The sequence below is a fragment of the Centroberyx gerrardi genome, chromosome 2 (genome assembly GCF_048128805.1).
Source record: "Centroberyx gerrardi isolate f3 chromosome 2, fCenGer3.hap1.cur.20231027, whole genome shotgun sequence".
In the NCBI taxonomy this organism is placed as follows: Eukaryota; Metazoa; Chordata; class Actinopteri; order Beryciformes; family Berycidae; genus Centroberyx; species Centroberyx gerrardi.
Genome location: NC_135998.1, coordinates 37,665,259 through 37,683,877, shown reverse-complemented (window position 1 = coordinate 37,683,877; position 18,619 = coordinate 37,665,259). Strand labels below are relative to the sequence as shown.

The 18,619-nt window shown below is 40.3% G+C and overlaps 1 protein-coding gene across 1 annotated transcript; it reads left to right on the top strand.

Annotated features, from left to right (window-relative positions):
• The first annotated feature begins 10,101 nt into the window (after positions 1-10,101).
• Positions 10,102-18,419, top strand: LOC144539813 (UDP-glucuronosyltransferase 2A2-like). Its single transcript, XM_078285816.1, has 6 exons — positions 10,102-10,435; positions 11,404-11,552; positions 15,407-15,538; positions 16,675-16,762; positions 17,261-17,480; positions 18,134-18,419. Exons 1-6 carry the CDS (start codon positions 10,102-10,104, stop codon positions 18,417-18,419), a joined length of 1,209 nt encoding a protein of 402 aa, XP_078141942.1.
• The last annotated feature ends 200 nt before the right edge of the window (positions 18,420-18,619 follow it).

Here is an 18,619-nt window from a genome sequence, read left to right as displayed (position 1 = left end):
TTATGTCTTTTTTATTAATTAAGTCTTCATTTATTTCCAAAATTATGAACAAAATAACATAGTGGCAGCCATTTTACATGCAGTAAGAAAAAAAGAATATACTTAGAACCTAATTACATAGGGTAAGTTAATCTTAAATATTATATTATAGAAATATTACTGTTACCATCTACAAAAGATAATTTTGGTATGAAAACCCGCATTTTAATTTAACCAAGTATCCTGTATCATAAATACATGTCTGGCATTTGTAACAAACCAAACCGCTTGAAAATCGGTGGAAAATTCAGTGAGTTATGAGGATTTTAATTGTGGACAGACCTCCTGCCTCCATACACACACATGCATTAGGAGACGCGGCTCGTGCCAACACGCTGACGCACGAGATTCAACCGCGAGGTAACGGAACAAAATGTAGTCTGATTACAACTGTGAATGTGTTTTATTCTGTTGAGTGGTAGAAGTAAAGAAACATGTCTGACACATCCTTTGTTTTAAGTTAACCTTTGTGAAGCAGCTTCTTACTGGAGGTCTGCCACCACTGACACACTTCCAGAGATCCTCCACACACACTCGTACCGAGGGCTGATGTGTGTGTGTGGGGGTTCGGGGAGGCAGGTAGGCAGTGGACCAAACCACTGTGAGGCATATGGGGGGGGGGAGAGAAAATTGTTTACAACCTAAGCCGGCATTAATAAATTGTCACACACACTGTTAACTCCAAAACAAGCTCCATCTCTGTTTAAATCATGACATTTACCCTTTTCCATTCAATTTAACAATACACACATATTTCTATTCAATCAAAGCATTCACATTCATGTGCTCTGGGCATTATAATTCACTTTAAACAACATCTGCCTCGACTTGTTCTACTTTTAAACTTCTTTTTTTTAATCTTTTAATCTCTTCTTTCAGTCGCGTCCTTGTCTCTCTCCCTCTCTCTGCACATTCCCCTCTAGCCTGTGGGAAGGAGGCGGGATCTAGAGTTTCTGCTCCAATAGGGATTAGTGCTGACTATTCCTAACCAATAAGGAACTACAATTTTGGTAAAAGGCATTTGAGTGGCAGATTTACTTCTTTTCGTTTTAATAAAAGAAAATATGAAAAGAAAATAAAGTAATTGCTTTTCCTTTTAGTAAAAGAAAATAATAAAGTAAAAATAAAATATTTATGGAACTCAGTTTCCTGGGTTACAATGACAAAGCAGCATCACTGGAGGACTCTGCACCGCCAGAACGTCTCACGGTTTTCACTCCGGGCCTCGGAGAGCCGCGGGATATTAGGAAAGTTAGGGAAACGTTCAGCAGGTTTCCTGGACGTCCTGGGACGGACATTACAGGGACAGACAGCTGAGACAGGAGACAGGCAACAGAGTCCAGAGACCGGGACAAGACAGGCTCTGCTGACCAGAGTTAACACAGTCCAACACCACCGATGGCTTTCTCTAAACCACAGACAGCACATAGATATAGAGGGGTGTGTGTGTGTGTGTGTGTGTGTGTGTGTGTGTGTGTGTGTGTGTGTGTGTGTGTGTGTGTGTGTGTGTGTGTGTGTGTCTGCCTGTCTTTGTGCCCCAGGCTATTTGGGCTGTAAAAGGTTTCTAGTAAACTGTAAAATCGACTGTATTTTGAGTGAGGTTAGGTGAAGAAAGATTTTAAAAAAAAAGGTAAAATGGGGTTTAAAGGCTTTATGAACCAGTAATCCCTTAAAATAACCTGACATTTACATTAATTCACCCCTTAATTCATGTAAAATCCCCTTAAAATTAGTTAAGGGAGTTATTAATGGAGGAAAACACCTTAAACTCCCCTTAAGGTTTCACTGATTACTTTCTAATTTAATGTAAAATTCAGGGAGACAGGAACTTTCCATTAATAACTCATTAATAACCTGTAAACCTGCACAAAAGGCATGAAAAATCCTTTGATTACTTAATATTATGAATCAGCCCATGAATAAATCCCTTAAAAACCCATGATACTAACCTTACTTTATTAAAGCTGTTATTTCTAATGGATAATTCATGTTTATGTAATGAGAAATGAAGGACACTTCAGGGATCAAATGAAGGGGTTTGGTTTGGCAGTGAGGGGGAATCATATGAAGATTATATGAAAATCACTTCAGAAATTAGAAACCTTCGTTGTCCCGTGTGACTCCAGGATGGACTGAAGCTCTGTAGCTGCTGTTTAATGAAACGCTGCCCTCTGCTGGTTAAAGGAGGAAACACACATTACATTTCTACTGGGACGGTGCAGTGTGGGCAGAAGTCAGTGTGTACTTGGGGAGTGAGCCGGTTCAATCACTGAAACAAATCTCCTGAACTCTCCCGCTGTCTGAAGCTGCAGCTCGTCTCGACCTGCGGCGCTGCGGCCAGCAGGTGGCGCTGCTTCTCACAGTTTACAGCAGCTGATTCCACCTTCATAAAACCGAATCCACGGTTAGAGTTAATAAAACAACGAGTCGATTCTACCTCACTATGATAGATCCGGTTCCTCTAGTTAACAGCATCACCAGCCTGACTAGTTACCTGTAATGTTGGCTGGTGAACCGTACTGCAGTTTAGAAACAGGTTCAGACTGTTTGTCCTGCAGAAGAACTTCATGAGCTGTTTGAATGTTTTCCAGTGAACTGTTGGAAGTTGTTTTCCCTGCAGTTCTCATTTACACCAGGTGGAGGCTGATTATACAAAACCGCATCAACTGGTGCAAGGTTTCACTGTTTATAACTGATCTATGCTGTTGGTGGAGGGAGATTTGAACTTGTGAAATGTAAAATAAAGTTTATGAGAGAGTTGTCAAACTGAATCAAGAGTTGAGAGGAAAATTAGATCCATGGAAGACGGTTTGAAGCTAGAAAGTGTTTGTATGGTCAGATAGATTTCTAAATATTCTATTGACCATTTTTCAAACATTTTGATAAAAACAGTGCCATCAGAGAGTATTCACCTCATTGACTTTTTCTACATGTTTTGGTGTTGTAGTCAGTACCTCCTGTGCCCCGTAGGTGTCGCTGTTCTGTAGCGTTGCTGGGCCACAGTCGGTACGCAGCTCCGCTCAAATGCATCTGGGTTTGGATATGTACGCTCACCTCGTGCATGCAGCTACAGCAGAGGAGCTGCACTCGCTACTCCAGTACTACGATCCAGCCGGTCATTCTTTAAAGGAATAGTTTGGTCTTTTCAACCCTGGGCCCAAATAACATGTTTTCTGTCATGATCTCTATTAGTAGAAACCAGAACTTCTCCAGCCGCCTGCTCCGCCCGTCCGGTAACACCGGTCCCCCCCTCCCACTCTACTGCAGTAGAAACCTAGGGGCATACGCAACAGTCTTTGAAAACTATGATGAACGTTGTTTTGCAAAACAGGACGCTCACAGTATAATCGTACCAGTGTCAGTATGTTATCTTGAAAAACATTTAAAAAACCGAGCTTTTCGAGCCTAACCCTTAATTTAACAAGCTTCTGTATAGGCTATAGAAAATCACCGGTGTTACACAGCCAATGGTAAAGTGAGTTGACTGGGGTGACTACAATGAAACCTGTAGTGTAGAATGATAGAGCACGGGTTGGGGATGATAGTAGTTTCTGTATTCGCGGGATCGAAACCCGCAGGTGTACTTTGTTGTTATTTTTATCAGTGTGATCAGTGCTTTTAAAAGCTGTAATAATAGAGTTCACCAATATATTTGCACCAATCACCATGAAAGCGAACATTTTTTTTTTTTTTTCAGACCAGGGAGAGAGAATGCCGAGAGTATGCAGGTTTTCATTCCAGCCAAACTCTACACCCACTGATGAGCTTCACCTGGTGTGTGTTTGGCAGGCGGCTGCTTGCCTATCCCTGCCACAGGCTGTCTTTCTGGAGTCGTGGTGAATCTGCTGACAGAGGCGTACGACATCTGCTGCAGTAAGTAAAACACTCTCACGCACGCGTACGGTAACCAGATAGTGTCGAAACCAGTTAGGGTGTAACACCGGTAACTGGACAACACCAACGACACTTACCCTCCCCCCTCCGTCCCTGCCTGTTGCAGCGATAGAGTAAAGACTCGTCTTATTACTCTTTACTTATTTGAAAGAACTGTGTGGACTGACTGCTTTTTTAAAGGTTGCCCCTCTATTATTGTTTATGCAAAAGAACTTGCTGCCTCCTTTAAAGATATATAAAGACACTTTTAAACCAGAACTGTGCTGTGTGTGTGTGTGTGTGTGTGTGTGTGTGTGTGTGTATCAAACAAGTAACCAGGTAGCGTCTACTTTGTGACACTCTATTTCTTGGTGTTGTCGGCAGGATACCCCAGTTCTTGAGCACACCTGGTTGAATATGGACAGCCAAGCAGCAGCTAGCACACAGGCCCTTAACATGATGTGGCCGTGGTATATGGGGGTTCCTTTGGCCCCAAAATTTGATGGTAAGAATGCAATGCAATATGGAGATTGGGAAAGTAGGATGAAAGCCCTCAAGGATTCACGGAACAACAAAAAATGGACTTCCTATTTAATGCTATAGAGAGTGACGCCAGGAGGGAAGTCCAGTTGCTAGAGGGGCAACAAAGAGATACTGCTGACAAAATATTTGACTTTCTTCGAAGTCTGTATGGAGGGCGGGCCTCGACTGCTGATCTCCGAATTAATTTTTTTAATATTAAACAAGGTGTGGGAGAGGCACTGGGAGACTTCAGCCTTCGGTTAAGAGAAGCCTTCCAAAAATGGGGGGCTGCCGAACCGGGCGGCTCCGCTCACCCACAACACACACCGAGAGACCGGGTGATACTCGGCCTGCGGTCTGGTTCTCTGAAGAAGGAGCTCCAGAGGCAGGTACGTAGAAATCCAAATTAGACTTTTTCTGAGTTGTTGCAGGAGGCTAAAGAGTTGGAGAGAAGGCTGGGCTGATGAGGGAGATGGACGGTGTCACAAAGTCTACACGGTACCCCCTGCTGATCCCCTCACCCAGTGGAAAGACCAAACTCGCGCCCAGCTGCTTAACATGGTTGTAGAGTTGAAGCGAGCCCTGAAAGAGGAGATCGTGGACACCATGCGGTGCAACAGTCAGCCCAAAGCTATACCCGAGCAGCCCAGATATAAGCGCCCCCCAGACCCGCCCACGTTGGAACGACCAGTGTAGCTCCCTCCAGTAATAGACACGATGCACGAGGTCATGGATCCTGGATTTCCTCTCTGGCAGACCTCAGTCTGTCAGGATGGGAGACCACACCTCCATCCTGAACACAGGAGCTCCGCAGGGCTGTGTCCTCAGCCCACTGTTATACTCCCTGTTTACCCACGACTGTGTCGCCAGGCATCACACAAACTCCATCATTAAATTTGCAGACGACACTACAGTGGTGCGTTTGATTCATAATAACAATGAGGCAGCATACAGGGAGGAGTGGAGCTCCTAGCAGGCTGGTGTACCAAGAACAACCTCTGCCTCAACATCAACAAAACAAGGAGTTGATTTTAGGAGACACAAACCACACACCTATCTACACTGATGGATCTGCTGTTGAGAGAGTCCAGAGTTTTAAATTCTTAGGGGTCCACATAACCCAAGACTTATCATGGTCCCTCCACATCTCCTCTCTCATCAAAAAGGCTCACCAACGCCTCCACTTCCTGAGGAGGCTGAGGAAGATCAAGCTGCAACCTCAGATCCTGACTAACTGTTATAGATGCACGGTGGAGAGCATACTGACCAGCTGCGGTACAGTCTGGCACGGCAGCGCTGTGGCTGACCGCCAGGCTCTCCGGCGGGCGGTGAGAACAGCCCGGCGTGTCACTGGGACCGCACCGCCACCCGTACAGGACATCTTTCACAAGAGATGTCTGAGGAGAGCCGCTGCATCACCAGGGACCCATCACACCCCAGTCAGCACCTGTCTGACCCCCTGCCATCTGGTGGGAGATACCGGACCATACAGTCCCGGACCAGCAGACTGAAGAACAGCTTTTTCCCAAGAGCTGTAAAGCTAGCTGGACTGGTATAATGACAATAAAATTGAATTAAATTGAATCTTGGTTGGAAAATAACAGGTGATTGTAATAAATTAACATGTGATTACAATCAAATGACAAACACAGCAATGAGCTGTGTATTGTAAAGCGCCATAGCCTATTAGTAGGAAATGCATGTGACATCATGGGACTACTATGAATTGGTATTGAATATGTTTTGAACGGGTTTTGAATTTAGTTTGCCTGTCTTTTGAATAGCTTTAAACTGGGTTTGACCGTGTTTTGAATGTGTTTTGATTGGTACATCGAATATGGTTCCCCCCAGTAAAACCCTCAAACCCTCCATTGCGTGTTACCACAGGTCACCAGAGATAGGAAAAAACACTGAAAGACCTCTCACTCCTGCCTCTGTTTCCCCTAATCAGAACTACAATTGATTGTGGAATTCTCTGTCCGTGTCTTGAACTTCAGCCTACAAATACAAAATATTTAAACCCTTATATTTTACGGGTGTTTGTCGGTGGGCGGGGCTACACTCTCAGTGTCCAATGAGCTCATGGACTGAGGCTTTATTTCCCTTAAACTCTGATCTTTGTACCCTTGGGAGAGACAAAGTCCTCTTTTCTTTCTCCGGACAGATTCCTGAGTTTACTTCCTGGTGTGTTTTCTCCCTTTGGAACGGCACGAAAAGAAGAGAAACGAGAGGGAAAAAAGAAAAGATAACAGAACAGAAGAAAAGAGGAAAAGCTCATCGAGAGAAGACGGGAAAGTCAGAAGCGACATGGCGTTTTTCCCGCTTCGTCTCCACTTCCTCTTCGTCTTCTTCTTTGTCTGTCTCCTTTCTGGTAGCGGCGGCGGCGTGGACGCCGGCCATGTTCTGGTCTTCCCCGGCGAGTACAGCCATTGGTTGAACATGCGGAGCATCATGGAGGCGCTGGCGGCGAGGAACCACTCTGTCACCGTTTTGGTCGCCAACGCCTCACCGACCGTCAACTACAACAACCCCCGCTACGCCGGGAAGTTCCGCTTCCGCGTTTTCCAGGTTTGGAATGGGGGGTTTGGAAAGGGTTTCGCATGTGTTTGGAATGGGTTTGGAATATTTTGAATGGGTTTTGAGTGTGTTTTGAATGGGTTTTCAATTGGTTTTGAGTGGGTTCAGAATTTAATGGGTTTTGGAAGTGTTTTTGAATGGGTTTAGCATGGATTTTCAAAGGATTATTATTTTGTTTGCATGTGTTTTGAATTGGTTTTGAGTGGTTGTTGAATTTAACGTGTTATGAAATGCATTTTGAATGGGTTTTGAATGTTTTTAATGGGTTTTGGGTGGGTTCTGAATTGAATGAGTTGTGAATGGATTTTGAATTGGTTTTGCATGGATTGTTGCATCGTTTTTGAGTGGTTTCTCTTTCATAGCATTCGTTTCGATGTCTCACTATGGGAAACGCTCCCTCGCGTATCTTCAGAAGCATTTATTCCACTACACCGGCCCTGATTGGCTGGGCAGTCGTGACGTCTGCGTCAGCCCTACAAACAAAGATCCGTTGCTGACGTGTCCCAGGAACGTAACCGCTGCGACTTTTAACGTTGCAGTTACGTATTCCCAGAGGTAAAAATGTAAAAGTGAAGTTTCTGGTTATGTCGGCCGGACGTCACGGCGCAACTCTGCCTGAAAGTATCCCACCACTACTTTTTAACGTCACCTTCCACTCGCACGTTGCAGCTACATCACGTCAGCCGTATAACGTTGCCTGTATGCCTCCCGTACTTTGACACTACTTTAAGGCTACACATTCTATTAATACGTGCAAGCTACGTTATCTGAATGTTGTAGAGGTCCTACTTCGACCTTATGGAATAATTTAAATACAATCAAACTTTGTATATTCCAGCTTTTATTGAACACATGCAGAATCCAGGCCTCATACAACTACATTAAAAGGATAGTTTGGTATTTTGAACCCTTTGAAACCTTTTTGAAAACCGAGCTTTCTGTCAATAATTGTGTTTGGATAGGAACTATTTTTTCTCACAGACGCCTTCCAAGCAGGTGTAAGCTCCATGTGAGCCAGAAGAATCCAAAAATAACTGCTGTCAGAAAGCTCGGTTTTGTAAAAAATTTTCAAGATAACATACTGACACCGGTATGATTATAACTGTGAGCATCCTGTTTTGCAAAACAACGTTTATCATAGTTTTCAAAGACTGTTGCGTATGCCCCTAGGTTTCTACTGCAGTAGAGTGGGAGGGGGGGACCGGTGTTACCGGACGGGCGGAGCAGGCGGCTAGAGAAGTTCTGGTTTCTACTAATAGGGATCATGACAGAAAACATGTTATTTGGGCCCAGGGTTGAAAATACCAAAAATATCAAAATAGCAAAAAAGTAAAGATGTTGGTTTATTTCAGATATTTTAGCCAAAACAGGAGTTGGCCCGCAATGCCACGTCATCCAACGTGTGTGTGGACTCCTGTTTTGTCTAAAATATCTGAAATAAACCAACATCTTTACTTTTTCTTAACATAGATCATCTAGATGCAGTGTAATTACTAGTTTGGCTGTACTAGATATTTGATATATTCAGTATATATCTTTTTACAACCCTAGATTTACAACCCTACTTTGCAAACCGGAAGAACTACAACTGTGGTGCTGATTTGTATCAAGCTGCATGGCGCGGCTCTAGGGAATTGTAGTTTTTAAAAAATATTAGTGTTTTTCCTAGAATTGGAAGTTGTAAATACTGAATTGAGAGTACACTGAGGAGTTTAACAGGATGGTAAACACATTTGTGTAATCAGATTTTAAATATCAAATTGTTAAATGGGTGAAAATTAATTTTAACCATATTTTACCGATATTTGACAGCGCCCCCAGTTGTTGAGTATACTCACATGATAGCTGAGGTCCAGAGCTCTCTATAACAGTTGGTCCCATGTCTGTAACCCCTTTTGCTGCTGAATTATAAGCCTTCAAACATACACCGAGGTCAAGGTTCAAAGGTCAGTATTTCAAAGCAGGAGCCATGTAGACTCTTCATACTGACACATGTTGCTCTCCAGGTCGAGACCTTTCCAACGATGGATTTGGTTTAACTCTCTCTTTGAATGAGTTTTGAACATAATGTGTTATGAATGTGTTTTAAATGATTTATATGATGATTTTGAGTGGGTTTTGAATGTTCTGAATTGGTTTTCAGTGGATTCTGAATTTAATGGGTTTGTAATGGGTTTTGCATGGATTTTCCATTGATTGTAATTTCTTTTGCATGCGTTTAGAATGAGTGTTAGTGGTTGTTCAATTTAATGTTATGCAAGTGTTTTGAATGGGTTTGGAATGTTTTGAATGTGTTTTTCAATTGGTTTTGAGTGGGTTCTGAATTTAATGAGTTTTAGATGTGTTTTTGAATGGGTTTTGCATGGATTTTCAATTGGTTTTCAAAGGACAGTGTTGGACGAGGAATTCATGCTAAACCCTAAGAATCCATTGTTCGATAAAATATATATTGACGATATTATACTTTTTTTTTATTCAACTGAGCAGGAACTTCTACAGTTCCATGAATATGTGAATTCACTAAAAGAAAACTTCAAACTACCATAAATTTTCTAGATCTCAAGATCACTAAAATCTTGAGGAAGAGGACTTCCAAACAAAAGCAGGAGAGATGCGATCAAGGTTTATAGAAAGGGGATACAAACCACATCTTCTTAACAAATCCATGGAAAAAGCAAAGTCATTGGACAGAAAAAGTCTTCTGCAACTGTGTACCAGACTCTCCAAAAATGATGATTCAATTTACTTTTCTTTTTTTTTTGCACGCGTTTTCAAATGGTTTTGAGCGGTTATCAAATTTAATGTATGAATGTGTTTTGAATTGGTTTTGATTGGGTTTTGCATTGGTTTTGAATCACTTGAGTTTTGAATCCATTTAAACTGAATTTGGAACGGCTCTTAAATGTGTTTTGAACACATTTTTCCTTCTCCCAGGTGCCGTTCACCCGAGCCGAGATGCACGGCCTCACCGAGGATTTCATCCACTACTCCATGTACGAATGGCAGAACGCCTCGCTGCTCCAGAAGTACCTGAAAATGCGCGACTTTATGGGCCGAACCTCGGGGCTGCAGCTGGTGCAGTGCGATGCCATGCTGCGAAACGCCACGCTGATGGCGTCGCTGAGGGCTGCCGGCTTCGATGCCATCCTCAGCGACCCCATGATGCTTTGCACCGACCTGCTGGCCGACCTGCTGGGCCTGCCGCTGATCGTTTCTCTGCGGTTTTCCTTCGGCGCGGTGGTAGAGCGGCACTGCGGCCACGCACCAGCACCGGTGTCGTTCGTCCCGGTGCCGCCGCTGTCTTACAGCGACCGCATGACGTTCACAGAGCGGCTGGTCAACACGGTGACCTACATTCTGTTCTCGGCGGTGACGGAGGCATTCTGGAGGCTGACGCTGGATCCATACTACAGCGAGATCAAAGGTGAGACGAAAAAAGGGAAAAACAAATTTGAAAGTAAAAAATATATGATTGAAAGTATCCTCCGTCACCCCCATCACCAGGACCGAGCACCGCACCTTGGGGGACAGAACATTTGCCATCGCTGCCCCGACCCTCTGGAACTCCCTCCCTCCACACCAGAAACTCAGACTCACTCCCTTCATTCACAAATAAACTCAAAACCCACCTTTTCAAAAAGGCCTACAATATCTGACTCCCACTGCCTCTCCAGAACTGAAATGCACACTCTTGTCATTATTTTATCATTTTCATTTATTATCATCACTTTTGTATCAGTTTTTTGTTTGATTTTATATATTTCTTTTCTTTTCCTCTAGCTGTTGTAAAGTGTCTTTGAGTACTATGTAAAGCGCTTACAAATAAAATGTATAGTCAGAGAAAATAACTACAAAAACATCGGAATAAAAGATAAACGTAAAGGAAAGATAGAAAAATGTCAGAAGAGTAACAAAAGACGACCAAAACTAAAGAAAAATGTCAGAATAGTGTGCAAAAAAAGTTAGAATTGAGTAAAAAAACAACAGCAAAACGTCACTGGGTTCGACCCATGATGCTTTGCAACGACCTGTCAAGTCATTTTTAAAGTTAAAAAAAGTTTTGAAAGTGAAACAAATACATTTTGAAAGTGAAAAAGAATGTTGTAATGACAAAATCGTTTTGTCATGTTCAAAGTGAAACAGACAGGTTTGACAATGGAATAAGTCAGTGTTAAAGTGAAAAAAAAATAATTAAAAGGTTTTTGAAAGTGAAATTTAATGTTTTGAAAGTGAAAAATGTTTGGAAAGTGAAATTAACCTTTTTGAAAATGAAAAAAGTCATTTTAAAAGTCATTTTTAAAGTATAAAAAATGTTTGGTCCTGTCTTCAAACCTTTTTTGAACTGTCAAAATAAAGGTATCCTACTAACGCCTTCACTTCCTGTCCACACAGGAAGTCCCACCTCCCTCTGCGAGACCATCGGGAAAGCCGACATCTGGCTGATCCGAACTTTCTGGGACTTGGACTATCCGCGGCCATTCCTGCCCAACTTTAAATTTGTAGGTGGTTTGCACTGCAAACCGGCCAATCAGCTGCCAGAGGCAAGTTTTGAAGTGATATTTCAGCCCGAAAATGAAAATTCAATTTTTTTTTTAAATTCCATAAAAATCATGTTTAGCATTGGCTTGGTAGCATGTTTGGGTTAGCCTTGTGCTAGTATTAGCTTGTTAGCATTAGCTTGGTAGCATGAGTGAACATTAGTGAGTCAGAATTTGTTTGCACACTTGTTTGGTAATATGACTTAGAGCCCGCCTAAGTGTCTAGTAGAAATATTGAGGTAGCCTTGTGCTAGAATTTGTTTGCAGATTAAGCAGCAACCATACCTAAAGCCCAAATGTGGCCTCCAATTAATCGTGCGACTCATGGTGCGTTCCACTGGAAGTCGGAGGTCGGTAGTTCTGAGTTGGAACTAAATATAAATGCGTTCCAGTGCGTCTTCTCTGGAAAACATGGACGCAACAGCCTTTACCCGTTAACGTTAACGTTAACGGCAGCTATCTGACAGCTCGTTACGTTAGCAGGCGAGTTCATACAGCAAAGACTTCTATCTACTAACGAAGCACAAGTCACCGAATTACGTTACAAATGGAAACTACAAAGTTGTTACAACACATTTTCATAACACAAAAACTACATATCAAGTAAAATCAAGTTTTATTAAGTACAGATTGATGCCGTGACGTCAGCTGTGTTTATGTCGGAGAACTTGGGGCGGAAAGAATTTTGTCCGACTTTCCGACCGGGAACTCCGACTTGAACGACCGTTCCTTTGCACTCTTCCGTGTCGGAAGTCGTTTTTCTCCGAGTTCTGAGTACAGTGGGATGCAGCTTTAGATAAACATTGAGGGCGACCGGACAGCTGAGCGGCCCCGGCATTCATTAAGAAGCCGCCGGACGAGCCGGCAGAGCCGGTCAGACTTAGCTTTGCCTAAGCAGATACAATGTGGATACGCAGACTGCTGAGTCGGTCGGTATCTGCTCTCTGCTTTGGCGAGTGTAGGATGTAACTTTCATAGTGTGTGACTTGGTAAGGTTTAGATGTAGTGTGTAACTTAATGTTCTGAATAGAAATGGATATTGATGGTAGTGTGTGGTAGAAAATCAACCCTTGTGCTATAACTTACTAGGCCAGAGGTCCTGCTTGTCAGGATGGCTCCGTTGTGACCATGGACGCTCTAAGTTAAAACATAACGTGTCTCTTTGGGGGTTTATCTTGATGTCTGCATATTCTGTTCTGTCCTTGAAAGACACTTAAATGCCTTGTTCAGTGAATTCATCTTGGAAGAAGTGTATGTAGCTTCATGCTCTTGCAAGAATCCCTTTAATCAATACATACTGAAATAAGACGAACCTCTGACTCCATCAACTTTTATTCAACATAGTGTGTATTGTAATGTAGTGTTGTTGATTTGGGTCTGCTGAGTCTGGGCAAAGAGGGGGGTGTTTCTGGGACGCTGGAATACACTGTTGAGCCTTTTTGAGGTGTCGTGGGCCTAATTCAAGGAAACATGGGTGAAGGAGGAGCCGCTTGATAACCTCCATGATTTGCCTACACTCACTCACCCTGAAGCTAGAGCAGGCGGCTGGTGAATGCTGCCTGTCTGATGGTGCTGTAGGTTTATGACGGTGTAGCCTGATGTTTTCTATGGGACTCATTGGTATGGTAGTGTATCATTCTGTTAAACTCTGAATTGGGTCTACATGAATGCTCACCTTGGATTATGGCACAAGGGATATTACCATATCCTGTATATTGATAAATGCATGACAAAATTGTTTTGTAAGTGGAAAAAATAGTTTTGAAATTGACAAAAAGTTTCAAAGATAAAAATAAGTGGCAAAAGTCATTTTAAAGTGAAAAATGTTTTTGATAGTGAAAAAAATGTATTGTTTTTTTATATTTTGAAGGTAATATGGTGATGAATAATAATTTTAAATCAAATTAATTAATAATAAAAGGAACATATTGAATACATATATTCATCAAAATAGTTATACATTCAGAAATGAAATACAAATGTTAATAATAGTGATAATAATAATAATAATAATATTTAAGAAATCATTAAAAAAATGTACGTTTTGGTAGTTTCAGATGGTTTTAAAGGGGTATTTCACCCCAAAAATAAAAATTGAGTCATTTGAAATGCCATGAAAATAATATATATGATAAAACAAGTATATTGAAAATGAAAGGCTAAATAATTGTAAAAAAATATATATATAGTTTGAAGATAATATTGAGAATAAATATATAAAAACATTGAATGTAATATAATAAATAAAATTGGAAATTAGTCGCCAAGACGCCCGTGCACAACCACGTATGATCAGGTGCAGGTTGGTCGCAGGAATAAGACAGTCCATATAAAGGAATTATCCAGCCGCACACTGTTAGACTTCGTTAACTTACACCTTTATTTTCTTAAGATCAGGCTTGAGAAGCGAACAACACGTTTCGCCAGTTGCTTCCTCAGGTTCGCTCATTGATTGCACAATCACAGGTGTTTTAAGAAGACTCAAATTACATGACTTGGATCCTCGTCACATGATCATACCGTCACTCATTTTAAACATTTTAACCATATAATATTTTTAGCCATATAATACATACAAAAATAGAAAAAACAAAACATTTAGATATAGGTGTAGGCTACACTAGAATACTATTAATCAAAAGCATGAAGGAGTAGCTTCACATTAATCAAACCCATTACTCAAAGGCATTAAATGAATAGGCTACACGTTATGACCTGACTATTTCCCTAATTCTATAGGGCTGTCCGGAGGGGAGGGGTCTCATCTGTCCCTAAGGTCATACCTGCAGGCAAAAAAGGGAACAAAGTTGAAGTTAATTCACTGGAAAAGATACTACCATGTAGAAAAAATATTAAGATCATCATATTAAAGAATATCATATTTAAAGAACACCGTTCTCAAAGAGAACCAACTCTACAGGGAGAGAGGTAAAGTTAATACAATGAAAAATGACACTCGAAAAGTTAATGTCTAGTAGTACAATTTAAAGATCACTATCATTTACTTACATTACTACTTACATTATTATTACTATCAAATCTACAGGGAGAGTTGAAGACCTCCCAACTATATAAGTTAACCGGAGGCAACTCATTTAACATGAAAAAGAATTAAGGTCCAATGATTCATTGAGTCCATATGGTTCCATAGTCTTTAGTGTGTAAATCCAGAACACTTCTGGTCTGAGAAGTTGAATCACCATGTTGCCACCTCTTGGACTGGGTAATACCCTTTCGATGCCAATGAACTTAAGGCAAGCAGCAGAACCATGATTTTTGTCTCTGTAATGTTTTGCGATGGCGTAGTCCATCTTTCCGTTCCTGATAGCAGCTTTGTGTTCTGCTATCCTCAACTTTAGATTGCATATAGTCTGGCCAATGTACATCAAACCACAGGGGCACTTAAGCATATAAATCACATGTGCAGAGATACAGTTAATAAATTCTTTTATGGTATATCTCACCCGTGTGTGGATGATGGAAGGTCTTGGTATCGTAGGAGTTCGAACAATGTGTACATTTTCCACATCTATAGTTGCCATGCATTTCTTGAGAAAGCCAATTCGTTGGATTAAGTTCTTTATACATGGAGTGTACAGTTAGAAGAAAGTGTTTGCAAAAAAGTGGTGGCAACTCTGCTGAAACTATTTACCTTGGTTGAGCTATGGAAGATGTTGGATGATAATAACGATGAAACAAACGATGAAAATAATGATGATGATGATACTTTCACAATAAAAGCCACCAAAACTCCATATTTTCTCCTTGTTTTCACAATAAAAACCACATAACAAACTTTTTTCCCTGGGCTCTGATGATAATAATAATGATGATGACAATAACAATGCTTCTTTCAGGAAATGGAGGAGTTCGCTCAGAGTTCGGGCGACGACGGCCTGGTAGTTTTCTCGCTGGGCTCCATGGTGACGAACCTGACGAAGGAGCGGGCTGATGTCATCGCCGCCGGCCTCGCACGTCTTCCACAGAAGGTCCAAAGCTCCGCCTTTCTCTGCTGCGTTCAGGAAGCGGATTCTTCCCCAAATTCTCCCAGACGTTTTCACATTTTTCCACCATTTCCCCAGCATTTTCCACCCAAAATACCCCGAAAATCGGCAAAAAATCAGGGAAAATAACCCAACTTTTTGCAAGTTGGATGATTTTATTCTCCTTACAACAATAAAAGCCACTAAATTCTCCACACTTTCCTCCCTTTCACAATAAAAGCCACCAAACTACCTCCATACTTTTCCGTCCAAAGTTCAGGGGAAAATGGGGGAAAAATTGGAAGAATCAAAAGAGAAAAAATCATGGAAAAGTTGGGGATAAACAATTTGTCATAAGTCGGATGATGATTTTTAAATTGATGATGAATTTTAAACAAAGTTTGGAAAAATTACGTTTCTAGCATGAAAATTTGGCAAGTTGGACGATGATGTAGGGGAAAATTTGTCACCTGAGTTTCTGAGTTTTGACACAATTAGAACCTTCTAAAAATAATAATTTATGTTTTTATAAGAATTATATTTGGAAAAATTTGATTCCGACATGGAAATTCCACAAATGTTTTTTTAAACTTGGATTTCCTAGTTCAGATGCAATATAAATTTGAATTCATGTTGTGTTCAAGTGTTAAAATACTTTGGAAAAATTAATTTCCAGTGTGGAAATTTCGCAAGTCAGACGATGACTTCCGGGTAAATTTTGTAACTTGAGTTTCCGAGTTTTAATGCATTGATAACATTCTCAAAATAGCGGGAAAATTTAGATGTGGTAGTGGACAAATTGGGAAAAACAAGTTTCTGACATGAATGGTATGTTCGTCGCTTTGAACCGCGTATAATTATAATTTTCTAAATAAGATTCCCTATTTTTTCCACAAATTCTGTCACAATAATGCAATATTACAAATTTATTGCGATTAAGACGATAAACCATAATACTGACGACTGCCGAAAAATTGGAAAAATATATTTACGCGCTTAAAATCCAGAAGTGCTCATTTTCGATCTTTATTTTGAAACTGAAAATACAGTTTTGATACTTTTGATTATATTTATTCCAATTATGTTTTTAACTTAACTTTTTAAAAACTTTTTAAAATAATTTTTGTTAATTTTTTTCCTAGGTGATATGGAGGTACAAGGGCGAAAAGCCCGCCACTTTGGCGCCAAACACAAAGCTCTATCATTGGATCCCACAAAACGACTTGCTGGGTAAAAATTTATGATTTTAAATTGACTATTTTTCATAAAATTTCTGATGTTTTGACACATTAACATAGTTTTTTATATATCTAATGTATACAAATATTAATCTTTCCAGTTCTGTATGGAGCTAATTTTGTGCTTTTATTTTGAAAGAGAGTAAACTTTTGAAACTAAAAAAGTTTTCACAATACATGTTCCTTCCTTTCACAGTAAAAGCCACCGGACTCCCTCCATACAATTTCCATCATTTCACAATAACAGCCACCAAACTCCCTGTACTTTTCCCCCTTTTCACAATAAAAGCCACCAAACACCGCCATGATTTTCGCTCCCTTTGACAATAAAAGCCTCAACGCTTTATCATTTTTTTACTTTAAAAACCTTTTGTCCCCATGCAAACCCTTTTGTCCTTTTCACAATAAAATCTACTAGACGCCTCCATGATTTTCACTCCCTTTCACAATAAAAGCCACCTCCTTGTGTCATTTTTTTCCTCTTCCTCAGGCCATCCGAAGACCAAAGCCTTCATCACACACGGTGGCACCAATGGCCTTTATGAGGCCATCTACCACGGCGTCCCATTGGTCGGAATCCCGCTTTTCGCCGACCAACCAGACAACATCCTGCGTATGGTGAGCCGAGGCGCTGCCGTCTCATTGGACTTCAATAGTATGACGTCTGAGGACCTAGAGGAGGCCCTCAAAACTGTCATCGGCGACCAGTCGTAAGTAGTAGGAGGGTTGATGATGTCACAATGGGCAGTGATGTCAGAAAAATGTCAGGAAATGGGAAAATTATGAAATTAAATAAAATTAATTAAAATGAAAATGAAATTAAAAATGTCCTCTACAAAAAGATTAAATCAAATGAAATCAAATTAAAAATGTAATCTATGGTATTCTATTGGTTATAGTAATTTTGACTGTAATTTTATCAGAATGTCATATCATTTCTATAGTCATCTCAAATGATTTAATCTTACGTTTTTCCAATGACTGATTGATTTTTTGTCATTTCTATAGTATTTTTTATATTATTTAAATTATTACATTTATTTTTATAGTAACTTATGTCATAATTTTGTTTGTAACTTTTTCATTATTATGATTCTTTGATACTAATTTCTACAGTCATTTTTATAGTAATGTTTTATTGTATTGTAATTTTTAAATGATTACAGTAATTTCTTCTCTATTTTTATGTAATTTTTATGATTGCAGTTATTTCTACAGTTATTTTTTATGTTTTTTTTATTGTAAGTTATTTCTATAATGTTTTTGTGATTTTGTTTATTTCTATGGTAATTCCAAAAGTATTTTTTTATTCTATAGTAGCTTTTTATTGTAATTTTTCACAGTATTTCTGTTGTCTTCCCAGCTACAAGTCCAGCATACAGCGTCTGTCGGCTCTGCAGCGCGACCAGCCAGTGGCACCGCTGGACACCGCCGTCTTTTGGATCGAGTTTGTGATGCGTCACGGAGGCGCACGGCACCTTAGGGTGCAGTCGCACCATCTGAACTGGTTCCAGTACCACAGCCTGGACACCTGCGCCGCCCTGCTGGCTGTACTCTGTACTACCATTTTTATTTTTTATAAAAGTCTTCAGTTTTGTCTGCAAAAATGTTTTTCTAAGAGGAGTGAACAGAGGGAAAAGACGGAGTGACAAGAATAAAAAAAATGATTCTACTGTGAAAAATTATGTACTCCAAAATTTAAGTAATCATAATAATGAAAAAAAGTAAAAACAAAATTACTACAGAAGTTACTATAAAAATAAATGTAATTACTAAAGAAATACAAAAGATACTATAGAAATTACTATTTTTGTCAATGACTAGTTACGACAAATTTACAAAGAAATTG

Coding starts and splice junctions, on each gene's coding strand:
- LOC144539813 (XM_078285816.1), top strand. CDS start 10,102: ATGCTGCGAAACGCCACGCTGATGGCGTCGCTGAGGGCTGCCGGCTTC. Junction 11,553..15,406: donor CGGCCAATCAGCTGCCAGAG/GCAAGTTTTGAA, acceptor TGCTTCTTTCAG/GAAATGGAGGAGTTCGCTCA. Junction 15,539..16,674: donor TCGCACGTCTTCCACAGAAG/GTCCAAAGCTCC, acceptor TTTTTTTCCTAG/GTGATATGGAGGTACAAGGG.